A 19,223-nucleotide genomic window follows, 5' to 3' on the forward strand; every position below is an offset into this window, starting at 1 on the left:
TCTGCATCACTTGGACTTGTGGAACTACAGGCAGGTTATCTGCTTCCAAATACAGTGTTGAGGCAAGTACAAGATAAATGCCACAGAAACTCCCGTCCCAAAAAGAGGACAAGGAGAAGAAGAAAGGTTGTACTGGTCCCAGTGAATTCTGGAATCCGGCAGAGAAATTCACAGGTTACGCCTGGGGATGCTCCCAGCGACTGGAGGCGCTGGCCTCTGATCCCGTGGCCCTGCCTTCCACGCCCTTGGCTCATTGCTCACCTCGGCTCTGCCCATGGAGCCATTCTTCCTTTTCTTGAAGGATTGCATTCACTTGCATCTGATTCATTTTATCAGCCTGCTTACATACAGCCTGTAGCATTGTGGGGGAAGAGCAGGGGCTGATAGCTTTTCTTTATTTCATCCTGTCTCTGCCCCTTTCATTCTGAGTTGGCAATGATTCTACTGATCCAACATTCTGAAAAACTTTGTGGGTCTCCCAGATATGTCACAGGGATCCATGCCATCTATTAGAGCAGATCTCCCCCGGATAATCCCATCCATACCCCTGGCTTCTGGTGATGAGGTTAAATAGATTTCAAACAACTTGCCTAACAGCAGCAGAAAATGGTTGTCCCAACACAGCTTAATCTTCTAACCAGACCGTGCTTCTAATAGTTAACTGTTGTAATTTTGACATCTTTGCAATCTGGATAAGTGTAGACTACCTAAATAATGAAGAGCTGGGTCCTTTTCGCATTGCAGTTCTTCCTTAATTTTATTCACTTTTCTCTTACATTTTGCTACAAGGAGCAAGAAAACACCAAGCTACACCTTCAACACTTTGCTTAGAAATCTCCCCTGGCAAGTATACAACACAACAATGGAACACAATTCAGCTAAATTTTCAGTGAGTATGTATCAAGGATTGCTTTTCCTCCTGATTCCTATTCCTCCTGTTCCTCATTTCCTCCTGATGCTTCACCTAGAAGCACTTTCAATGTCCACTTTTCCAACAAAAGTTTATTGGTGACAACGTAGGTTTTCTATATCATGCACCTCAAAATTCTTCCAACCTCAACCCATAACCATTTCAAAGCCACTTCCACTTCATTTCCACATATTAAAATCTGTATATATTTTTTTTTTGCAACTTGTAACAACTTGCCACATGCATGATGTCTCAGAAATACATTGTCTCACTGTTCTGGAGGTGAGAAGTTCCACTGCAGTGTCACTACACTGACTGGACTTTGCCACACTCCCTCCTGCAAGGGAGAGTCCATGCCTCACCTCCCCCACTTTAGGGCCCACCCAGATTATCCAAAATAATCCCTCCAGCTAAAGTTCCTTAACTTCATCAATATGCACAAAGAATCTTTTTACCCAGTGCAGTACATCCGTGGGTTCCATGGACTAGGACATCATACCATTGAGGACCATCAATCATACTAGTATACGTGAACCCCAAAACAGGGATCAAGTGTACCAGGAGTAAACATCTGAGCAGAACAGATGTAAAGGAGCCAGGTCATGATGTTGACACCCATAGCCACATGCAGTCAGCACAAAGGCAGGTGACCTTTGCCCATGAGGAAGCACAGACCAAAGTCTGCATGGACAAGGAAGAGGTCAAATTTAGAAACCTGAGAAACTTCATCAATGAATGCAGTCAACAAAAAACCAGGAAAAAGGACGTAACAAACACAAACACGACCTTGAGGACAAAGCCTGAATATAACAGGAAGCACCCATGTGACCAGCCTCACACCTGACCCAGGCAGGGATATAAAGGGCCGGGCTCGGGAGGCTCACACTGCACTCCTCCCTCTCTCTCCACCTGCTCCTCTGACCCACTCCATCCTCCAAACAGAACCATGAGCTGCTGTGACTGCTCCGGAGGCTGTGGCTCCTGTGGGGGCTGTGGCTCCAGTGGCTGTGTGCCCGTGTGCTGCTGTGTGCCAGCCTGTGCCTGCCCCAGCTGTGGCTCCTGTGGGGGCTCCAAGGGAGGCTGTGGCTCCTGTGGAGGCTGTGGTTCCTGTGGAGGCTCCAAGGGAGGCTGTGGCTCCTGTGGGGGCTCCAAGGGAGGCTGTGGTTCCTGTGGAGGCTGTGGTTCCTGTGGAGGCTCCAAGGGAGGCTGTGGCTCCTGTGGGGGCTCCAAGGGGGGCTGTGGTTCCTGTGGAGGCTCCAAGGGAGGCTGTGGCTCCTGTGGAGGCTGTGGTTCCTGTGGAGGCTCCAAGGGAGGCTGTGGCTCCTGTGGGGGATCCAAGGGGGGCTGTGGTTCCTGTGGAGGCTCCAAGGGAGGCTGTGGCTCCTGTGGGGGCTCCAAGGGGGGCTGTGGTTCCAGTGGCTGTGTGCCCGTGTGCTGCTGTGTGCCAGCCTGTCCCTGTCCCAGCTGTGGCTCCTGCGGGGGCTGTGGCTCCTGTGGGGGATCCAAGGGAGGCTGTGGCTCCTGTGGAGGCTGTGGTTCCTGTGGAGGCTCCAAGGGAGGCTGTGGCTCCTGTGGGGGATCCAAGGGGGGCTGTGGTTCCTGTGGAGGCTCCAAGGGAGGCTGTGGCTCCTGTGGGGGCTCCAAGGGGGGCTGTGGTTCCAGTGGCTGTGTGCCCGTGTGCTGTTGTGTGCCAGCCTGTCCCTGTCCCAGCTGTGGCTCCTGTGGGGGCTGTGGCTCCTGTGGGGGATCCAAGGGGAGCTGTGGCTGCTCCCAGTCCAGCTGCTGTGTCCCTGTGTGCTGTCAGTCCAGCTGCTGCAAGCCCTGCTGCTCCCAGTCCAGCTGCTGTGTCCCTGTGTGCTGCCAGACCAGTTGTTGCAAGCCCTGCTGCTCCCAGTCCAGCTGTTGTAAACCCAGCTGCTGCAAGCCCTGCTGTTCCCAGACTGGCTGCTGTGTCCCAGTGTGCTGCCAGACCAGCTGTTGCAAGCCCTGCTGCTCCCAGTCCAGCTGCTGTGTCCCTGTGTGCTGCCAGTGCAAGATCTGACACAGTCAACAGTGCAGCTAAGCTCTCCCAGCTGCTCTGGGAGGTTCCTGGTCTCATCCCTGTTCTCATCAGTCTGCTAGACCATTTCCAATCCTGCAGACCTCTTTTCTGCTTTTCTCTATGTCCAGCCGGTGTAACAGCACTCGTGTGATTGGTTACGGTTTTCTCCCTTGGCCCTCAGGAGGATATATTCCAACCCACAGACGTCTATGCGGCAAGTATCTGTTCTGCCTCTGAAAGGGGCAGATGTGCAGACCCACAGCAGGTCTGCAATGCCTGGAGAAGAATACCCACATCCCACTTCTGAGCAAAAGGAAGCACCACCCTGCCCTGCCCCGCCCCATGCTTGCCACCTCCTCCTTCCCCCACTCAGTCCACAGGGGCCTCTCTTTCCTGTGGGGTTCTGTACTTGTCTGTTAGAATGCAGTATTTCCTTTCAATAAAAACATCTTCTAGTCTTGCAAAACACTCTCACAGCATAATTCTTTCGTTGCCATCCTGTCTCCGTGTACTGATGAACAACCAAGTTCATTGTCAGTGGGTCCCTGGGAGACCCAAGCCAGTCTGCTGGGTCCAGACACCCAACTGTTCCACAGCTGGTGGCTGCTGATGTTTTGGCAAAGGGACATTGGGAGTCCTGGAAAGGCAGGTACAGACCTTGGACTCAGGGTCAGGACTTGGGTGGAGTTTGAGTCCTATAACTGTCCTGTCTGTGCAGTGGGCTGGATGTTGGGGCCCAGCACCCCTCTACCCTGATCCTCATTTTCAGAGGCTGTGATGCATCCCTGACACTCATGCAACAGGTTCCAGAGGCATGTGGGCTCGGTCATTCCACACTGAGCTCCTCTGAAGTGTGGAAAGGCCAGGAAGGACTAAAACAAGCACCCACCATCCTGGAGTGGAAGTGAAACATTCCATTGCCACTAAATTAGCAGCTGCCCTGAAATTTTTACCTTTTCTTGAATCCACCTGATGACATTAAAATACATATTTTCTTGGAATTTGGGCAATTTCCTTAGTGTGGTCCCAGGCATCAGCTATTGGAGTCAAAAGCTAATAATGCTTTAGGATCTTTGGAAGGTCTTTGCAAGTCTTTTTCAAAAGATTCCTTTAAACCCCAAGGATGCTGGTTGTACCTCAGTACAATCCTTCACAGCTCAGCTCTGCCGCTGAGCGCCCATACCTTCTCCTAGGGGTCTTTTGTGCCTCAGACCACCCTGCCAACTTGGGGCCCACTTGTTCTGGGCCCCAAGAACCCAAAGCCAGACCAGGGAGGCAGCTTCTCCGAAGAGCCTGTGGCAGTGGCCAGAGCCTGGGGGGGGTTGAGACAGGAACTTCTCTGTGTCTGATCCTGGATGTGCTAGTCAGCTTTCCATATATGTGACAAAATACTTGAGATAATCAGCTTAAAAGAAGAAAGGTACATTTGCTTTTAGAGTATCAGTTGCTTTTAGAGTCTGTGACCAGGCCGGAGTATGTGACAGAGCAAAGCTGCTCATCTCCTGGCCAAAAAGCAAGAGAGTGAGGAAGAGACCAGGATCCCATGTCTTCTTCAAGAGCACACTCCTAGTGACCTAACGACCACTCACTAAGCCCCACCTCTCAAAGGTTCTACCGCCTCCCAATAGCATCACCCTGGTCTAAGCCTTCGCCACAGGCGACACTCATCAAACCACAGACCAGAGGACAAGGAAAGTGTGATCCTTGCCCTATTGGGGCTTCTGGTCCACATGGGGAAAAAATAGTGCTACACAATGTAAAACAAACAGGAAGTCATTATGGACAGAGACAATTCCACGAGAGGAAACACAGGTAGCAGGAAAACAGTGTGACCATCTCCAGAGGGTGGAGAGAGAAGAGTCTTTCAAAGGGGAAGAAGGAACCCAGGCCAGTAGTGGTGAGGGGGGTCTTCCAGGCGGGAAGAGGCCATGCAAGGGCCAGGTAGGAAGGAAGCCAGAGGCAGAGAGAACCTGGTGTCAAAGGTATACCTAAGATGCTGAAACCAACCTAAAGTTTGTGGGGACTTTGAACTAATCAGGCTGGTGGGGTGTTGATGTGATGAGGTGGAGAGCTGGTCAGAGGGGCTGTAGCAGGGGCTGAGTGAGTCAGGGGAAGACATGGCTGGGTTCTGCCTGGGGAGAGGGCTGGTGGTGGCCTGTCACCGCCCTGCAGGGCCAGGTCTGTCTTGCTTGGCTTCATCAGTGGCAACTGCAGGAACGACTTGATTACAATGCTGCCATTTAGTCGTTTTCCTAGCTTTCCTGAGGAGGGACAGATAGAATGTTGAGGCCATAGAAGGCAGTTGGTGGAGGGACCTCATGATTACAGGTCAGCTCCTGCCAGGACAGGAGGAAGGGCAGGGCAGTCAGGCCAAGATGCTGAGCTAGGTCTGGGTAAAGGTGGGGACATGGTAAGCACTGGAATACTGACCCTGCCGACTCCAGGAGCAGGTCTCCCTGGACCTGGGCCAGTCTCACTGCCAGAGGAGGGTCCCATGCTCTCCTGTTCCTGAGTTCTGCAGAGTGGCTGAGCTGCAGGGAGGACATGAGGCCAGAACAGCCCTGGGACGGCATGTCTGGGGCCCTCTCCCCACGCCCCAGTCCTCTACCTCACTCATCAAGGCCCTCTGGAATGACAGGCTGAGGGACTCCTACCCCCTCCTCCTCCAGAGGTGCCCAGCCAGGAAGTAGATGGCCGGGTGAGCCACACTGACCACGCTGAACAGGAGCCACAGGAGGTCAAGGGTCAGGCTTAGATGTTCCTCTTCTGGCAGGTAAGACAATAGCAAGGGGCAGGCCCCAAAGCAGGAAGGTGACAGCCACTATGTAGGCATCCCGGTAGGTCCTGGTGAGCGAACACTGCTGGGGGTGGCACAGGCCACAGACAGCCAGGGTCAGGCTGGACACACACACCACAGAGCAAATGAATAGCCGAAATACCGTAAATCCTGTGTGAAATAGTCTGCATGCTGGGCCCTGCTCCCAGTAGTCACAGGCCTCGGTCCCCACCTGCAGAGAGAAGGCCAGGGCCCAGCTCGGTGCGCTGACCACCACAGAGGTGTGGTTGGGGCCGTGGTGGCAGTACCAGGTGAGAAACAGAATACCCAGGGTGCTCTCCACACTCATGGCCACCAGGACACAGAGACCCACCGTGTCAGAGAAAGCGGAGACAGGCTCCCGGACCTTGGCAATGGGTGATGTCATCTCTTCGTGTCCCCTGAGGATGTCCTCCAGCAGGATTCCAGCGATGCAGATGAGGCCAACATCAGCAGCGGCCAGGCTGAGGACACAGGCAGTGTAGGGACCAGTCCTCACACAAAAGCGGAGAAGCCAACAAACGGCGAAGTTGCCCACCACCGCACTGAGGGTCACCGACACCATGAGTGGGGGGACCACCTGCTCGTACTGTGACCATCCGCGCCCTTGATCAGCCACCTCTGTGTGGCTCGGGGGTCTCCATCTTATTGTCCCAATTCAGGCGCCAGGGGAGGGTGGGGAGGACGTAGGCCATGTGGTGGCCTCTGCTGTCTGGGTATACCTGTGAAGACAAAGCCCCATGACTTACCTGGCCTGCTGCCCTCTGTCCTCACAACTCCCTGCCCAGCTCCCAAGACCTGCGGGGGTCCTACATGGTAGAGTCCAGTAGAGGAGTCAGCATTCGTCCAGAGACTTGTTCCTGCCTTCTAGACCTTCAGCTAGGTGTACCCCAACATGTCCCTCCAGACACTCAGCTGTCCTTGACGCTTTGCAGGATGTCGGTCCCTGCACCCAGGCCTTCCCCAGGCTTCCTGAAAAGATGCATGTATTTACCTCTGTCCACTTGGGTGGCTCCACCCCTCCGTCCTCACAGACATCACGATGTGGGTGGGGTGGGAGCACCGAGGCCACCCTTTGGCCCTGAGATTCTGACGCTGTGATTTCCAGATGGGGCAGTTGATTTCCAATGCCCCACAGAGGAGCTGCCAACCTTTCTGCTCCTCCTGCCCTCTGCTCTGTCAGCACCAGGGTCTCCTCACAGGACATGTGCATGTGCAATATCACTGCCTGGAGTGGCCTCAGCATCCACGGGCTCAGTCTCCCCCTTCCTGTCTGCCCAGGGAGCCTCAGCTGGCCATCCTTTTTTTTTTTTTTTTTTTCTTTTATTATTCATATGTGCATACAAGGCTTGGTTCATTTCTCCCCCCTGCCCCCACCCCCTCCCTTACCACCCACTCCACCCCCTCCCGCTCCCCCCCCCTCAATACCCAGCAGAAACTATTTTGCCCTTATCTCTAATTTTGTTGAAGAGAGAGTATAAGCAATAATAGGAAGGGACAAGGGTTTTTGCTGGTTGAGATAAGGATAGCTATACAGGGCATTGACTCACATTGATTTCCTGTGCGTGTGTTACCTTCTAGGTTAATTCTTTTTGATCTCACCTTTTCTCTAGTACCTGTTCCCCTTTTCCTATTGGCCTCAGTTGCTTTTAAGGTATCTGCTTTAGTTTCTCTGCATTAAGGGCAACAAATGCTAGCTAGTTTTTTAGGTGTCTTACCTATCCTCACCCCTCCCTTGTGTGCTCTCGCTTTTATCATGTGCTCAAAGTCCAATCCCCTTGTTGTGTTTGCCCTTGATCTAATGTCCACATATGAGGGAGAACATACGATTTTTGGTCTTTTGGGCCAGGCTAACCTCACTCAGAATGATGTTCTCCAGTTCCATCCATTTACCAGCGAATGATAGCATTTCGTTCTTCTTCATGGCTGCATAGAATTCCATTGTGTATAGATACCACATTTTCTTAATCCATTCGTCTGTGCTGGGGCATCTTGGCTGTTTCCATAACTTGGCTATTGTGAATAGTGCCGCAATAAACATGGGTGTGCAGGTGCCTCTGGAGTAACCTGTGTCACAGTCTTTTGGGTCTATCCCCAAGAGTGGTATTGCTGGATCAAATGGTAGATCGATGTCCATCTTTTTAAGTAGCCTCCAAATTTTTTTCCAGAGTGGTTGTACTAGTCTACATTCCCACCAACAGTGTAAGAGGGTTCCTTTTTCCCCGCATCCTCGCCAACACCTGTTGTTGGTGGTGTTGCTGATGATGGCTGTTCTAACAGGGGTGAGGTGGAATCTTAGCGTGGTTTTAATTTGCATTTCCTTTATTTCAGCTGGCCATCCTGTTAAACGTGCTCTCGTCTAGCACAGGTGGTCTCTATAAGGTTGCTTGCTTCTGGGGGAATTCCCCACTGGGGATATTACCCCACAAACCTGTTTATTTTTGATAATTGTTCACTGTCTTTTCTATAGCCTTAGAACAGCAGTGGACATAGAGGAGCTATTTGGGGAGCAGTTATGTCACTCAGTGACCCCAAAAGAGCTTCAGGGACCCCTATACACCCAAAGAGGGTCCAGGCACCCTGGGAGATACACACCTGAACCCCTGGTAATGTGACAATGTCACGAGCACCTAGCTCAACATTGCCAATCCATCCAGTGTAGGATCGTGCAGGAAGGGGGACCAACCTATCCCGGTTTGCCTGGGAATTTCCCAGTTTCAGCCATGGACATCCCATGTCACAGTTGTTGTTGTTTTTAGGTTCTGGGGTTTGAACTTGGGGCCTCATGCTTGCTAGGCAGGTGCTCTACCATTTGAGCCACTCCACCAGTGAACATCTCACATCCTGGGAATCCCCATAGTTCTGGAAAAATCAGGGTGACTGGTCTGATGGCTGGGTCAACCTCACAGGGGCAAATCCCGGTCCACTTCGGTGAGTAGCCGGCCCTTGTCTGCCACAGATGGAACCCATCTGTCTAAAGGTGGTGGTTATGGACTGAATTGTGCTAAAGCCCTCATTTCAAGCACCTCAGAATGTGAGCATATGTGAATTTCTCTAAAGAGGTGATTAAATCAAAATGAGGTCACCAGGGCAGCTCTGATCCAATGTGACTGTGTCTTCACAGGAAGAGGAGATGAGGACACGGACACAGGAGGCCCATGTGAGGACACAGGGAGAAGACTCCATCTGCAAACCACAGGGATTGCCCTCAGGAGGAGGCCGCCTTGTGACACCTTGACCTTGGACGTGAGCCTCCAGGATGGCGACCATGAACACCCTGCCTTGGCCCCCACGCTGTGATAGCTGCTACCAGTTAGCACAGGTATGATGCGAGCCGAACAGACGAAAGTTGGAGCAGTGCGGCCCACCTGGTCCTATGCCCCGGAACAGCAGAGGCTCGGCTTCCAGTCACAGAGGCTTTTAGAACCATGCCTGTCCCTTGAATGGATGTGTGCCCACACACATTCCATGGGCGACCCTGGGGTCTGCAGTCATGAGACCCTCCTGGGGTCTCAGGAGGACTTCAGGGACCCAAGTATGAGTCTTTCCTCCTTCCCAGGATACAGTGTCTCTTTGGTCAGTGGCTCTACTGAAATGAACTGGTTGACCCCAGTCTCCCCACCTACCCCTGTTCCCTAGACCCTCTTATCTGGGGTCAGTGAGGGTTGCAGGTCTGGCTCAGATCTAATCTGATCAAATGACAGGACATGGGGGTCTGGTGACAACCAGACAGCAGGGTCAGATTTTGCCCTCGTCACTGTGTTGGAACTCATGATGGTGATGGATGAAAAAAGTGGCTATAGGACCCCTTGACCCACTCCAGGTCACCAGACCAGGGTGGCTGGGTTGTGACTCTGAGCAAGGCAAGGGGACTTACTGAGGACACAGTTTCAAGGGGAGAGGTGACATCTCCTCCATCAGGGAAGACCCCACATGGAGGCACAGGTGGCCTGGGACAGCACACTGGTTCTTGGTTGCTCTGAGTCCCACAGAGCCTGAGGACTGAGCAGCACTGTTCTCCCCATCACACTCAAGCCCAGCCCGAGAGGTCATTTCCCAGGTGGGAGGAAGTCAGGACCCCCAGGGAAGCAGATACTCAAATTGAAGGCAGAGACTGGACAGCCCTGGTGGAGGTTCTGGCTTGAGACAACCCGAGCTGGGAGGCACACTAACTTGTGGACTGAAGAACTGCTCTGGATTGACGATGTGAGCCCACCTAGTCCCTTAGTTCTCATTTAAAGTGAAATTCAACAGCATAAAGTGAATGGTTCTAAAGGGAACAGCTCAGGCTGGAGGTGTGGCTCAAGTGATAGAGCACCAGCTTTGCAAGCGTGAAGCCCCGAGTTCAAACCCCAGGCCCCCAACAAAAACCAAAACAAAACAAGGGAACAGCTCAGTCACCCAGTCGTACTTAAAATTCACAGTTTCATGCAGCCACCCTTTCACCTATTCCCCAGCCTTCTCCAGCACCCAAAAGAGGAAACCTTCCCCCATCAGCAGTCACTCCCCTGCCCTCCTGTGCCCAGCTCTTGGCATCCACCATCTTGCATTCTCTCAGGATGGGCGTTAGAACCACCCGAATGTGACCTCTGGTGCCTGGCTGAGCAGAATGTCACTGGGCATGTTTTTGAGGGCCATGCATGGCTCAGAACCTCATTCCTCTTCGTGGGGACCTCCCCACGAAGGGGTATGTGTGTGGGATTGGGGTACTCCTACACACATACACACACATTGACTCAAAGTCACACAGACCAGATGAGAACGGGTGTGGAAATGGGGCTCTGAATCAGAACAACCATGATGCCCCAGACGGTCAAAGACTCACCCCAGCACACAGCAGGTCCAATGCTATTTGGGCCAGAATCACAGCTCTGACTGCAGGTCCAACCTCGCCTTCTGGCCCACCAGCAGGCCAGAGTGCAACAGGGGCTCTCCCTTGGCCACACAGGGACACCCCAACCCTTCTTCTCCAGGAAACAAAAGCCTCATTCCACACAAATACGTCTTTGCATTAAGATGGAAAGGAAGTGAACAGGTGGAGAGACTCCTCCTACCTGCAAGGTCTTGGGCAGAGCTGACACCCCAGTGACCTGAGATGAAGTCCTGCCTTGGCATCAGCAGTGCTGTGGGTATCTCTGCTGGGACCCGGTCCCGGCGAGGGTAATGAGTTCCCGGTGTCCTGGGTCTCCCTGTGTTAGGGTCACTTGCAAATCAGAGTGCAGACCTGTATCTAAAGCATCACCTCTCCTCATCGCGTGATCTCTCCATTTGCCTGAACACAACTGCCCCATACGAAGGAGGCTGTCTGAGAAAAGTGGCAACCTCTGCACCCGTGTCCACCTCCCAGCCTGACATCCGCCCAGCTGCGCAGCCTCAGCAAACTGGAACAAGGCTTTTTTCCAATAGGCTCAGTCAGGTCTGAAGCTCAGACTCATCCCTTTCATTTTCCTGTAAATAGAATTGCGTAAGGATGTGGACATCCTTGTAAATCCACCTCAAAGCCTCTCACTAGGTTGGCCAAGCCGGGCCTCTGCTGGGGCAGACAGTAAGTATTAGCTTGAGTCTGCACCACCACTGACTTCTTTTGTGTGAGGCCAGTAAAGGACATCTCTCTAATTTCAATCAGTCAGTCAATTAATTCATTTACATTAAGTCTCTCTAGGTCGATTGAGGGGTAAATTCAGGAAGGGAAAACAATGCCCCTGAGCAAAGCATCTGTATTGTTCAGTCACCTAACAACCTGGGAAGCACCATGTGTCACTTCAAGCACCTCCTTCCTGAGTTTACTCCTGAAAGTTGCAGGTCCTGGCACCCACGGGTAAGAGTTCTCTCTTGGGGCTTAGCACTTAGTGGAGGGACCTAGGAGGACTGTGCTTGCAGGCATGGTGCTGCTGAGAAGGGAGGTCCAGCCAGGCCCTTCCTCTACATACTCCACTCAGCCACTTGCAGAAGTTTTACTCAGCCACAAAGAAGAATGAAATTTTGTCATTCGCAAGTAAATGGATGGAACTGGAGAACATCATCTTAAGTGAAGTTAGCCAGGTGCAGAAAGCCAAATTTGCATGTTTTCTCTCATGTGTGGAAAACAGACCCAATACAAATAGAGCAGTATTATGAAAAACAGGTCACACTAAGGGGAGGTCACATAGGACAGGAGAGGGTAAAAGAAGGAAGTTACGAAGGTGAATATGGTTGATGTACCCCCTATGCAAGAATGATAAAGAACTTTTAAACCTGTTGAAACACATGAGAAGGGAACTAAGGTAGAAAGAAAAAAAATAGAGATGAGCCAGTTTGGGTCTAATAGATGGAAGTGTCACAGGCAAACTACATAGCGCTATCTTAAACAAACAAAAATACCACTTTTTTTCCTTTACAAAATCGGAGAGCAGGTCCTGCCTTGGGTGGGGGGTGGTCCCAGTGGGAGGGGAAGGATGTGGGGAAAAGGCATGGGAGGTGAACATGGTGCAAACATCGTGTACACATGTATGTAAATGGAAAAATGAGACCTGTTGAAACTGTTCCAGGATGGGAGGGATAAAGGAGAATGGTGGAATTCAAGTGTGATCTATTTGATGTGTTGTAAGAACTTTTGTAAATGCCACAATGTACCCCCAGCCAGCACAACAATAAAAAACATTTAAAAAGAGATGCCCTCCCTATGGGACTGTGGTGTGGGAAACATGTCTTCTCACGTTCCCTGCCCCGTCCATCTTCACTTCCTTCGGGGTCTGATTTGGAGTCACTATGATGTCGTTTTCTACTTCCACCACTCCTCCTGCCGTGCACTGGGGTGTGCTCCCTCCCACTACATTCTGGAAGAAGTTGTGCTGAATTGTCATTTTTTTCTATTTTGGGCAGTAGTGGGGATTGAACTCAGGGCCTTGTGCTCACTTGGCAGGTGCTCTACCACTTGAGCCATGCACCCAGTCCTTTTTGCTTTAGGTCATTTTTCAGATAGGGTCTGGAGCCCCACCCACCACCAGACTGGAAGACTGAACAAGAAGAGCCCCAAGCACACAGCTGATTTTCCCTGCTGGGCTCCCCAAGAAGCTGGGGTATTTGAGGAAAAATTTCTGACAGGAGACACAGTGTCCCCCCACTCATGAGAAGAAAACAAGACCATCTCAGGAAGGAACTGGCTTCATGCATCTGGCTGGTCAACCCCATCAGGAAATCTGCCAGAAAGGGAAGCCCCACAGAGTGAGGGAGGGGAGTCTAGAAGAAGTCAGCGTTAAAACTTTGAAGGTCAAGAAGGTGAAAGGAGAGGACGAAGGGCGAATGTGACCAAGTGCTTCATACACACATATGAAAAGAGAATTTTTCTGTTATAAAAGGGTGGAGAGGGGTTTAGAAAGAGAAACAGAAGGGGGGAATTTGATCAAAGCATGTCATATACATGTATGGAAATATCACAATGAAACTCCTTTGTACAATTTATATATGCTAATAATAAAAAGTTTAAAAAAAACTCTGAAGGTCTCACAGTTCTCAAGAACATGCCAGCTTTTCAATGAAAATCTGTGATTTTTACCCCAAAGAAGAGGCAAACCAGAGACTTAGGCATTTTACTAAATCTACAAGCCAGGCTTGGCCCTGCTGATGGAGGTGAGGTTATCACGCCTTACCTATTGGTCTAGCAGAAATCTTGGGACAGCAACAAAGAATTGATAGAATTTTAATACATAATCTCGAATTTTTAAAGAATTTACTGCACAAGTGAAGATGCAAGAAAACATGCTTCTTACTAAACAGAAAATAGAAGCAGACCAACAGGTGATCCAGAGAGCAGAGTTATCTGTGATTTAATTTAAATTTTAATTAACTGTGATTTAATTTTTTTTTTTTTTTTGGCAGCACTGGGGTTTGAACTCATGCTTGCTAGGCAGGTGCTCTACCACTTGAGCCTTTCCTCCCGCCCTAACCATGATTAAGATATCAGTGAAAATGGAAAACCAGATGAAAAGATGGAGACCTTTGGTCATTAGAAAATGAGAATATAAAAAACTCCTTGCACATTCTGCAACCGAAGAATGCAATGTCTAAAGCATCTGCCAATCCTGCTGTGTCCTCCACTTTACGGAGGTGCTGTGACCTGTGAGCCTTGAGACGGGGCAGATGCCCTGTGGCCACTGTCATGCCCTGCTGTCCATGGGCACACAGACCCAGCAGCATCCCACAGTCACACAGGTGCATAAGGCCTACAGTGCTGCTCTGGGCGGCCCTCTAGGGGAGCACCACCAGGGAGCAGCAGCCCCTCATGGGTCACCTGCCCCACACCTGTGCTCGTGACTCTGTGGGATGCCTCTGGGCTTCCACCCAAAGGAATTCCTCCTCCTCCACCTGTCTCCTTAAGGCAAGCAATGTTGACCTCCTCCCCCACTTTCCTTCACAACTGTGTCACCCATGGTGTTTCATGGTGCTGCCATCTGGCTCAGTTCTCCATTCCTCTAATTCGTAGGCCTTGTTACCTGTTCCTTGTACGGTGGGTCTGAGTTTCCTAGCCAGTACTGTCCTTGTGCCCTCATCCTCCTGTGGCACAGATGCCCTCACCCTCGTCATCTACCCACCAATGTCTGACCCTGGCCTAACCCTTTACTTTCTTGCAGATGAGACTGGGTGATGTAAATGTCCTTCCTGCAAGGAGTCTGATTCTGCCTATCCTGCCACTGTTCTCCTCGTGTGTTATGTGCGTGAGTTTCTGCTCACTTAGGTAGAACATCTGTTTTGAATTTCCATGTCATTTACTTTTTTGTAGTGAATCCTAGGAAAAAGAATCACTCTTTTTTTTTTGAGAAGTGTGTCTGCAGAGGATGCTGAGGGAGGAGGGTGAGCTGGGGATGGAAACAGAGGCACACCCAGGAGGTCACAGGCAAGGAGACTCCACTGGGAAGCCTTGTGGTGGTGGGGGGGTGGGCTCACTCCACCTCTCCATTTCCACAAGGAATCACTGTAGGGAAAGATCAAATTATTTAGGAAACAGTATTTTCATTTTCAACAATATTTTGAAGTTATGTGCAGAGAGTTCAGTGTATGGCTGAACCATCACTGGTGCTTATTCATCAGTTGCTGCACACTGGAGCTCCTTACCCCCTCTGGTTGTTAGGAATTGTGTAGGTTTTGGTGAATATATGATTGCACTTTCTCTCCGTCCAGGTTACTTTTTCACAACCATGTCAACATGTTTCTGTCCTGCTTCTTTACCTGTCCTGACGGTTTGCTTTGGGGTCCCGCTTCCTGATGACTAATGACACTAAGCACATGAGACACACGGACGTGTGTTCGGTGGCCATTTGTACATCTTCTTGGGAAAGCGAGCATTCAGTAGCCCAAGGGTAATTAACAAGAGAGGGACATGGCAAGGGGAAGGAGCAGTGACCAGAGCCTGAAGAGGGTCATTTGAGGAAGAGGGCCTTTGGTCCGCGGGAACAATCCACAGATCGTGGCCAAGAAGAGCACAGCTGTAAATACTCCAACCTCAGCCTTCTTCTCCCTCAGAGCTCCTTCAGGTCTTTGTGGGTGGAGACCACACTCAGGGAGGTGGGATCCAATGTGGTCTGCTTGGCCAGTGCAGGGTCCTTGGGCATCTGACAGGTGAAGGGACTGAAGAGCGGTCGTAAGTGGGCAGAGATGCCCTGCCCATGCCTTGGCCTCTCATCTGCCATACCAGCTTTCTCGTGATCTGTGACACTGGGGATAGGGCAGACTCCAGTGCTGTCTGAAACTGTGTTTCTGAAATATCCCTGGGAGTCCCTCTAAGGTCTGCTACTGAGGATGCTCATGAAACATTTGGCCTCCTCCCCGTCTTTGTCCAGAGACATTGGTGACATTAGTGGTGTACCTTGCAGGCACATATCTGCTACTTCCCTGGTCAGCCAGGGAGAACACTGCCATCCGCCAAGGACTGCTAAAGACACAGCCACTTTCCTCCTCCCCATGCTGGAACTGAGACAGTTGACTTCTCCAGCATCAGGTGCCTTCGAAGAACTTGGCCTGCAAATAAAGGAACTGCATCTCTGAGGTACCCAAGACCTGGGCAGCACACATGCAGGCACTGTGACCGCTGAGTTCCGACACGTCAGCTGGGGAACAGGGAACTAAATGCCATCATCAGGGAACAACAGGCTCAGAGGGGCTTGGCAGGAGGAAGCCCAGGCCACTCCTGTAAGTTTACAGCCCTGGGCAGACAGCTCCATCTGTTTCATACATCTTTGATGCTGAATTCTTATGGGACTGTTCAGACAGTCTGAGTACAATTTTTTTTCTATTAGTGAGTCAATAAACCCCAAAAGAGTTGCCTGCAATTCTAATGGGGCCAGGGCTTGTAAGCTATGTGTGAATTTGAGGAGTGTTCTGGTCTGTAGAAAGGGAGGAGCAGCGAGGTGCTTCCAGGCTGCATCGAGCTGCTGGCCCTGGGGTGACAGGGTCTGACCACAGCTTCCTCTCTCAGTCTTTGGAAGCCTTACCAATATCCCACAGAAAACCAAAGATGTGAATCTGCTCACACAGTGGAAGTCCTGCATGTGATCCTAGAGTTCTTTGAAATGGAAGGCCCCAGGGAATGGTAGGTTCCAGATTCAGATATGAGGAGAGGGCTCTGCAATGTCTTCGCAAGGCTCTGAGACAGGGGCCAAGAGCCCAGCAAGGGTGCCCTAGACAATCTGTGGAGCAAGGTCTACTGTGGCCCAGTCACCCTCAGCCAAAACCTGCTCTCCTAGAGCAGGCATGGGACCCTGAGGCTGGTCACAGACCAGGGGACTCCATGTCTTCCTGAGGGTCCCATGACCCCTGGTATGTCACAGCAAATGAAGGAATATACCACGTCCCCTGCCCAGGGTCCTCTGCATAGGCTTTCGACATTTCTCTGAGCTGGCGAGGACTGAGAACCAGCTACAAACCCAAATGTCCCACTGTGGATCCCAAAACACTACGAAGACCTGAGACTGCCGGAAAAAAGAACTCCTGTAGGCCCAAGGAGGGTGTGAACTGGAGGCTGCCAGTTCCCAGGATGCCTTGCAGCGTCTCTGCTCCTGGGAGAGGTCTGACTTCTCACACCTCTCTGTCTATGGTAGAGTCTGCAACTTCTGCACAAAGAAGCCGCACCTGCATGGTGCAGAGATCTCACTGCTGAGATCCGAAATGTGTTTCCAGTTCAAACCAGCCCTGAAGCTCTTGTCACTGTGTGGGGCTGCTTGTTCTGGTCCCAAGAACTCACCCTTCTGTCCCCTGAAGTTTTGCAATCCAGCCCCATTGTCTTCATTAGTCAGAGATCCCAACCCTGCTGTGGCATCCTGTTTTCTCCCACAGGCCATCAGTTCTGCCAAACCTAATCTAGTGGCCTCTACAACCAACTTGTCAAGAGAAAGATGGGAAGAAAGGACTGTCTGGCCTCCCTGAAGCTCTGATGGACTCATAGAGGGACTAGGCCTTGCTGGGGAAGAACCCTAAGGATAGTGGCCACTTGGATTTTCCAGGATGGGATGGGCCCATTTTTATCAGAAGAACTCAAGATCTATGATAGGCATTTCCCTGATCAATAGACAGCAACTTAGGAGGCAGAGACCAGGAGGATCAAGGTTTGAGGCCAGCCCAGGCAAATAGTTCACAAGACTCTATCTCAAAAAAAAAAAAAAAAGAGGGGGGGGAGCTGATGGAGTGGCTCAAGGTGTAGGCCCTGAGTTCAAATCCCAGTACCACAAAAAAAAAAAAGACAGCTAGAGTGGCAAACCACACAAGATCTCTAGAGGGACAGACTTCATTCCCCATCCACGAGGATGACCCCCAGGTGAATGAGTTAGTAATTCCCAAAAGACACCTGCGTCCACTGTCCACTGAGAACCCATAGCAGTCACCCTTGGAAACAGAGGGACCTGATATGCCCTCCCCCAACCCTACAAGCAAATTGGTTGCTGCGTGGAGAAGCCTCATGTTACTGACATCAACTCACCATTTTGGTTTGGTTTGGTTTGGTTTGGTTTGGTTTTTTAAAAAAGCAACAACAAAAAATACAGCCTGTGGGGACGCCTGCTCCCGCACCTCTGCAGAGCACTTTGGATAAGCAGGCAGAGCTGGGATGAAGCCACCTCACCTGTGCTGGAGCCGGAGAAGGAGCTGGCACTCTGACTTGTCTTGGGTTGAAGGAAGAATTTAGCTTCCGTGCACTGCTTTAACGCTTGGAAGAATGACAGGTGACAAAGCTGTGCTTTGAGATGTGTGGTTTGGACTAATTGCAACTTGCTTCACTCTACATCAGATGAGATCACAGGAAGGGAGGCAAGAACTGTACTATGCACACGCCAGCTGGTTTGCTGTTTGATCTTCTTGAATCAACTTCAGCCCTTCCTTGGAACATCACAGTGCATTTGAAGATAAGTACCTTGCTGTGGAATGCCGGGGACAGAGTTTTCCAGAAAACTGCATTGTCCATCTAAAGATGCGATCGAAACTCACTTTATGTCTGTGTGAAAGAAGCTGCTGCTATGAAGTATAAAAGTCAAGTAATCTGTGAAATGCTGAGAAAAGATCACAAGCAACTTTGAACAGCACTGAAAATGGTAAGTATAAAGTGTCTAGTGTCAGAATACCATCTTAATAAAATAGGAGAAAACCCATTAAAAAAACCATACAGCACATGTAGGTTCCACATTCAGACTCATGTCTCTGTATGAGAACTTGACTCTGAGCCAGTTTCTGAGTGTTCAGGAACTGCCCCAAGCATTGACCCACTTGCTGCTACCATGGGAAAGGTTGGCTCTGATGTCCACCTCCAAAGACACCCACTAAGCATGGCCCTCAGGTCCTGCTGGCACAGTCAAGCCCATCCTGGCTGTGTTTGCCATTTACCACATAAATAAATGTCCCTCTTAGGATTGTTCCGCTGCATGAGTTTAGTATGTTGTGTTTCCATTAACTCTCTAGAGACAATTTCCATCCTCCTCCCACCAAGGTCCTGCTCCAGTGTCCGTGGGCATCACCGATATTCTCCAGATGGCTACTTTCTAAATAAGTTTCATTTAAAAACCTTCCAGCAGCAAAGGTCAATTAACACACACAAAAAAATTTCCAGGCAAAGTCTCTTTTTAATGTGGAATTTAACTACATTTTCCATGAAAATGTGCTTTTTATTTTTATAACTTTCTTTTGAGACAGATGTAAGCCCAAGCCAGTCTCAAACTCAGCCTCAGCCTCCCGAGTGCTGAAATTACAGCTGTATTAGTACAGGCGTTATATTTTAATATTGGGTAGCACCTTTTAGAAGGAATATGGGCACACAGCAAGCACTAGGACTGCCAGGGTGACAATGTTTCTTTGCCTTTTTGGGGTCATGTTTAAGTAGACAAAGTATTTTACATGTAAGGCATGTATATGTTTATATCTATTCCTTTCACTTTCATTTAAAGAAAAATATTAAGCTGTACCAGGATTTGCTCTCAGGGCCTCATGCTTGCTAGGCAGGC

The 19,223-nt window shown here is 50.5% G+C and overlaps 1 protein-coding gene across 1 annotated transcript; it reads left to right on the plus strand.

The window, feature by feature from the left end:
- Positions 1–1,783: 1,783 nt before the first annotated feature.
- Positions 1,784–3,436, plus strand: LOC109689790 (uncharacterized). The gene has a single exon (XM_074051239.1). The coding sequence runs from the start codon at positions 1,857–1,859 to the stop codon at positions 2,949–2,951; it is 1,095 nt and encodes a 364-aa protein (XP_073907340.1). The 5' UTR covers positions 1,784–1,856; the 3' UTR covers positions 2,952–3,436.
- The last annotated feature ends 15,787 nt before the right edge of the window (positions 3,437–19,223 follow it).

Source organism: Castor canadensis, chromosome 1, assembly GCF_047511655.1.
Source record: "Castor canadensis chromosome 1, mCasCan1.hap1v2, whole genome shotgun sequence".
Classification (NCBI taxonomy): Eukaryota; Metazoa; Chordata; class Mammalia; order Rodentia; family Castoridae; genus Castor; species Castor canadensis.

Coding starts and splice junctions, on each gene's coding strand:
- LOC109689790 (XM_074051239.1), top strand. CDS start 1,857: ATGAGCTGCTGTGACTGCTCCGGAGGCTGTGGCTCCTGTGGGGGCTGT.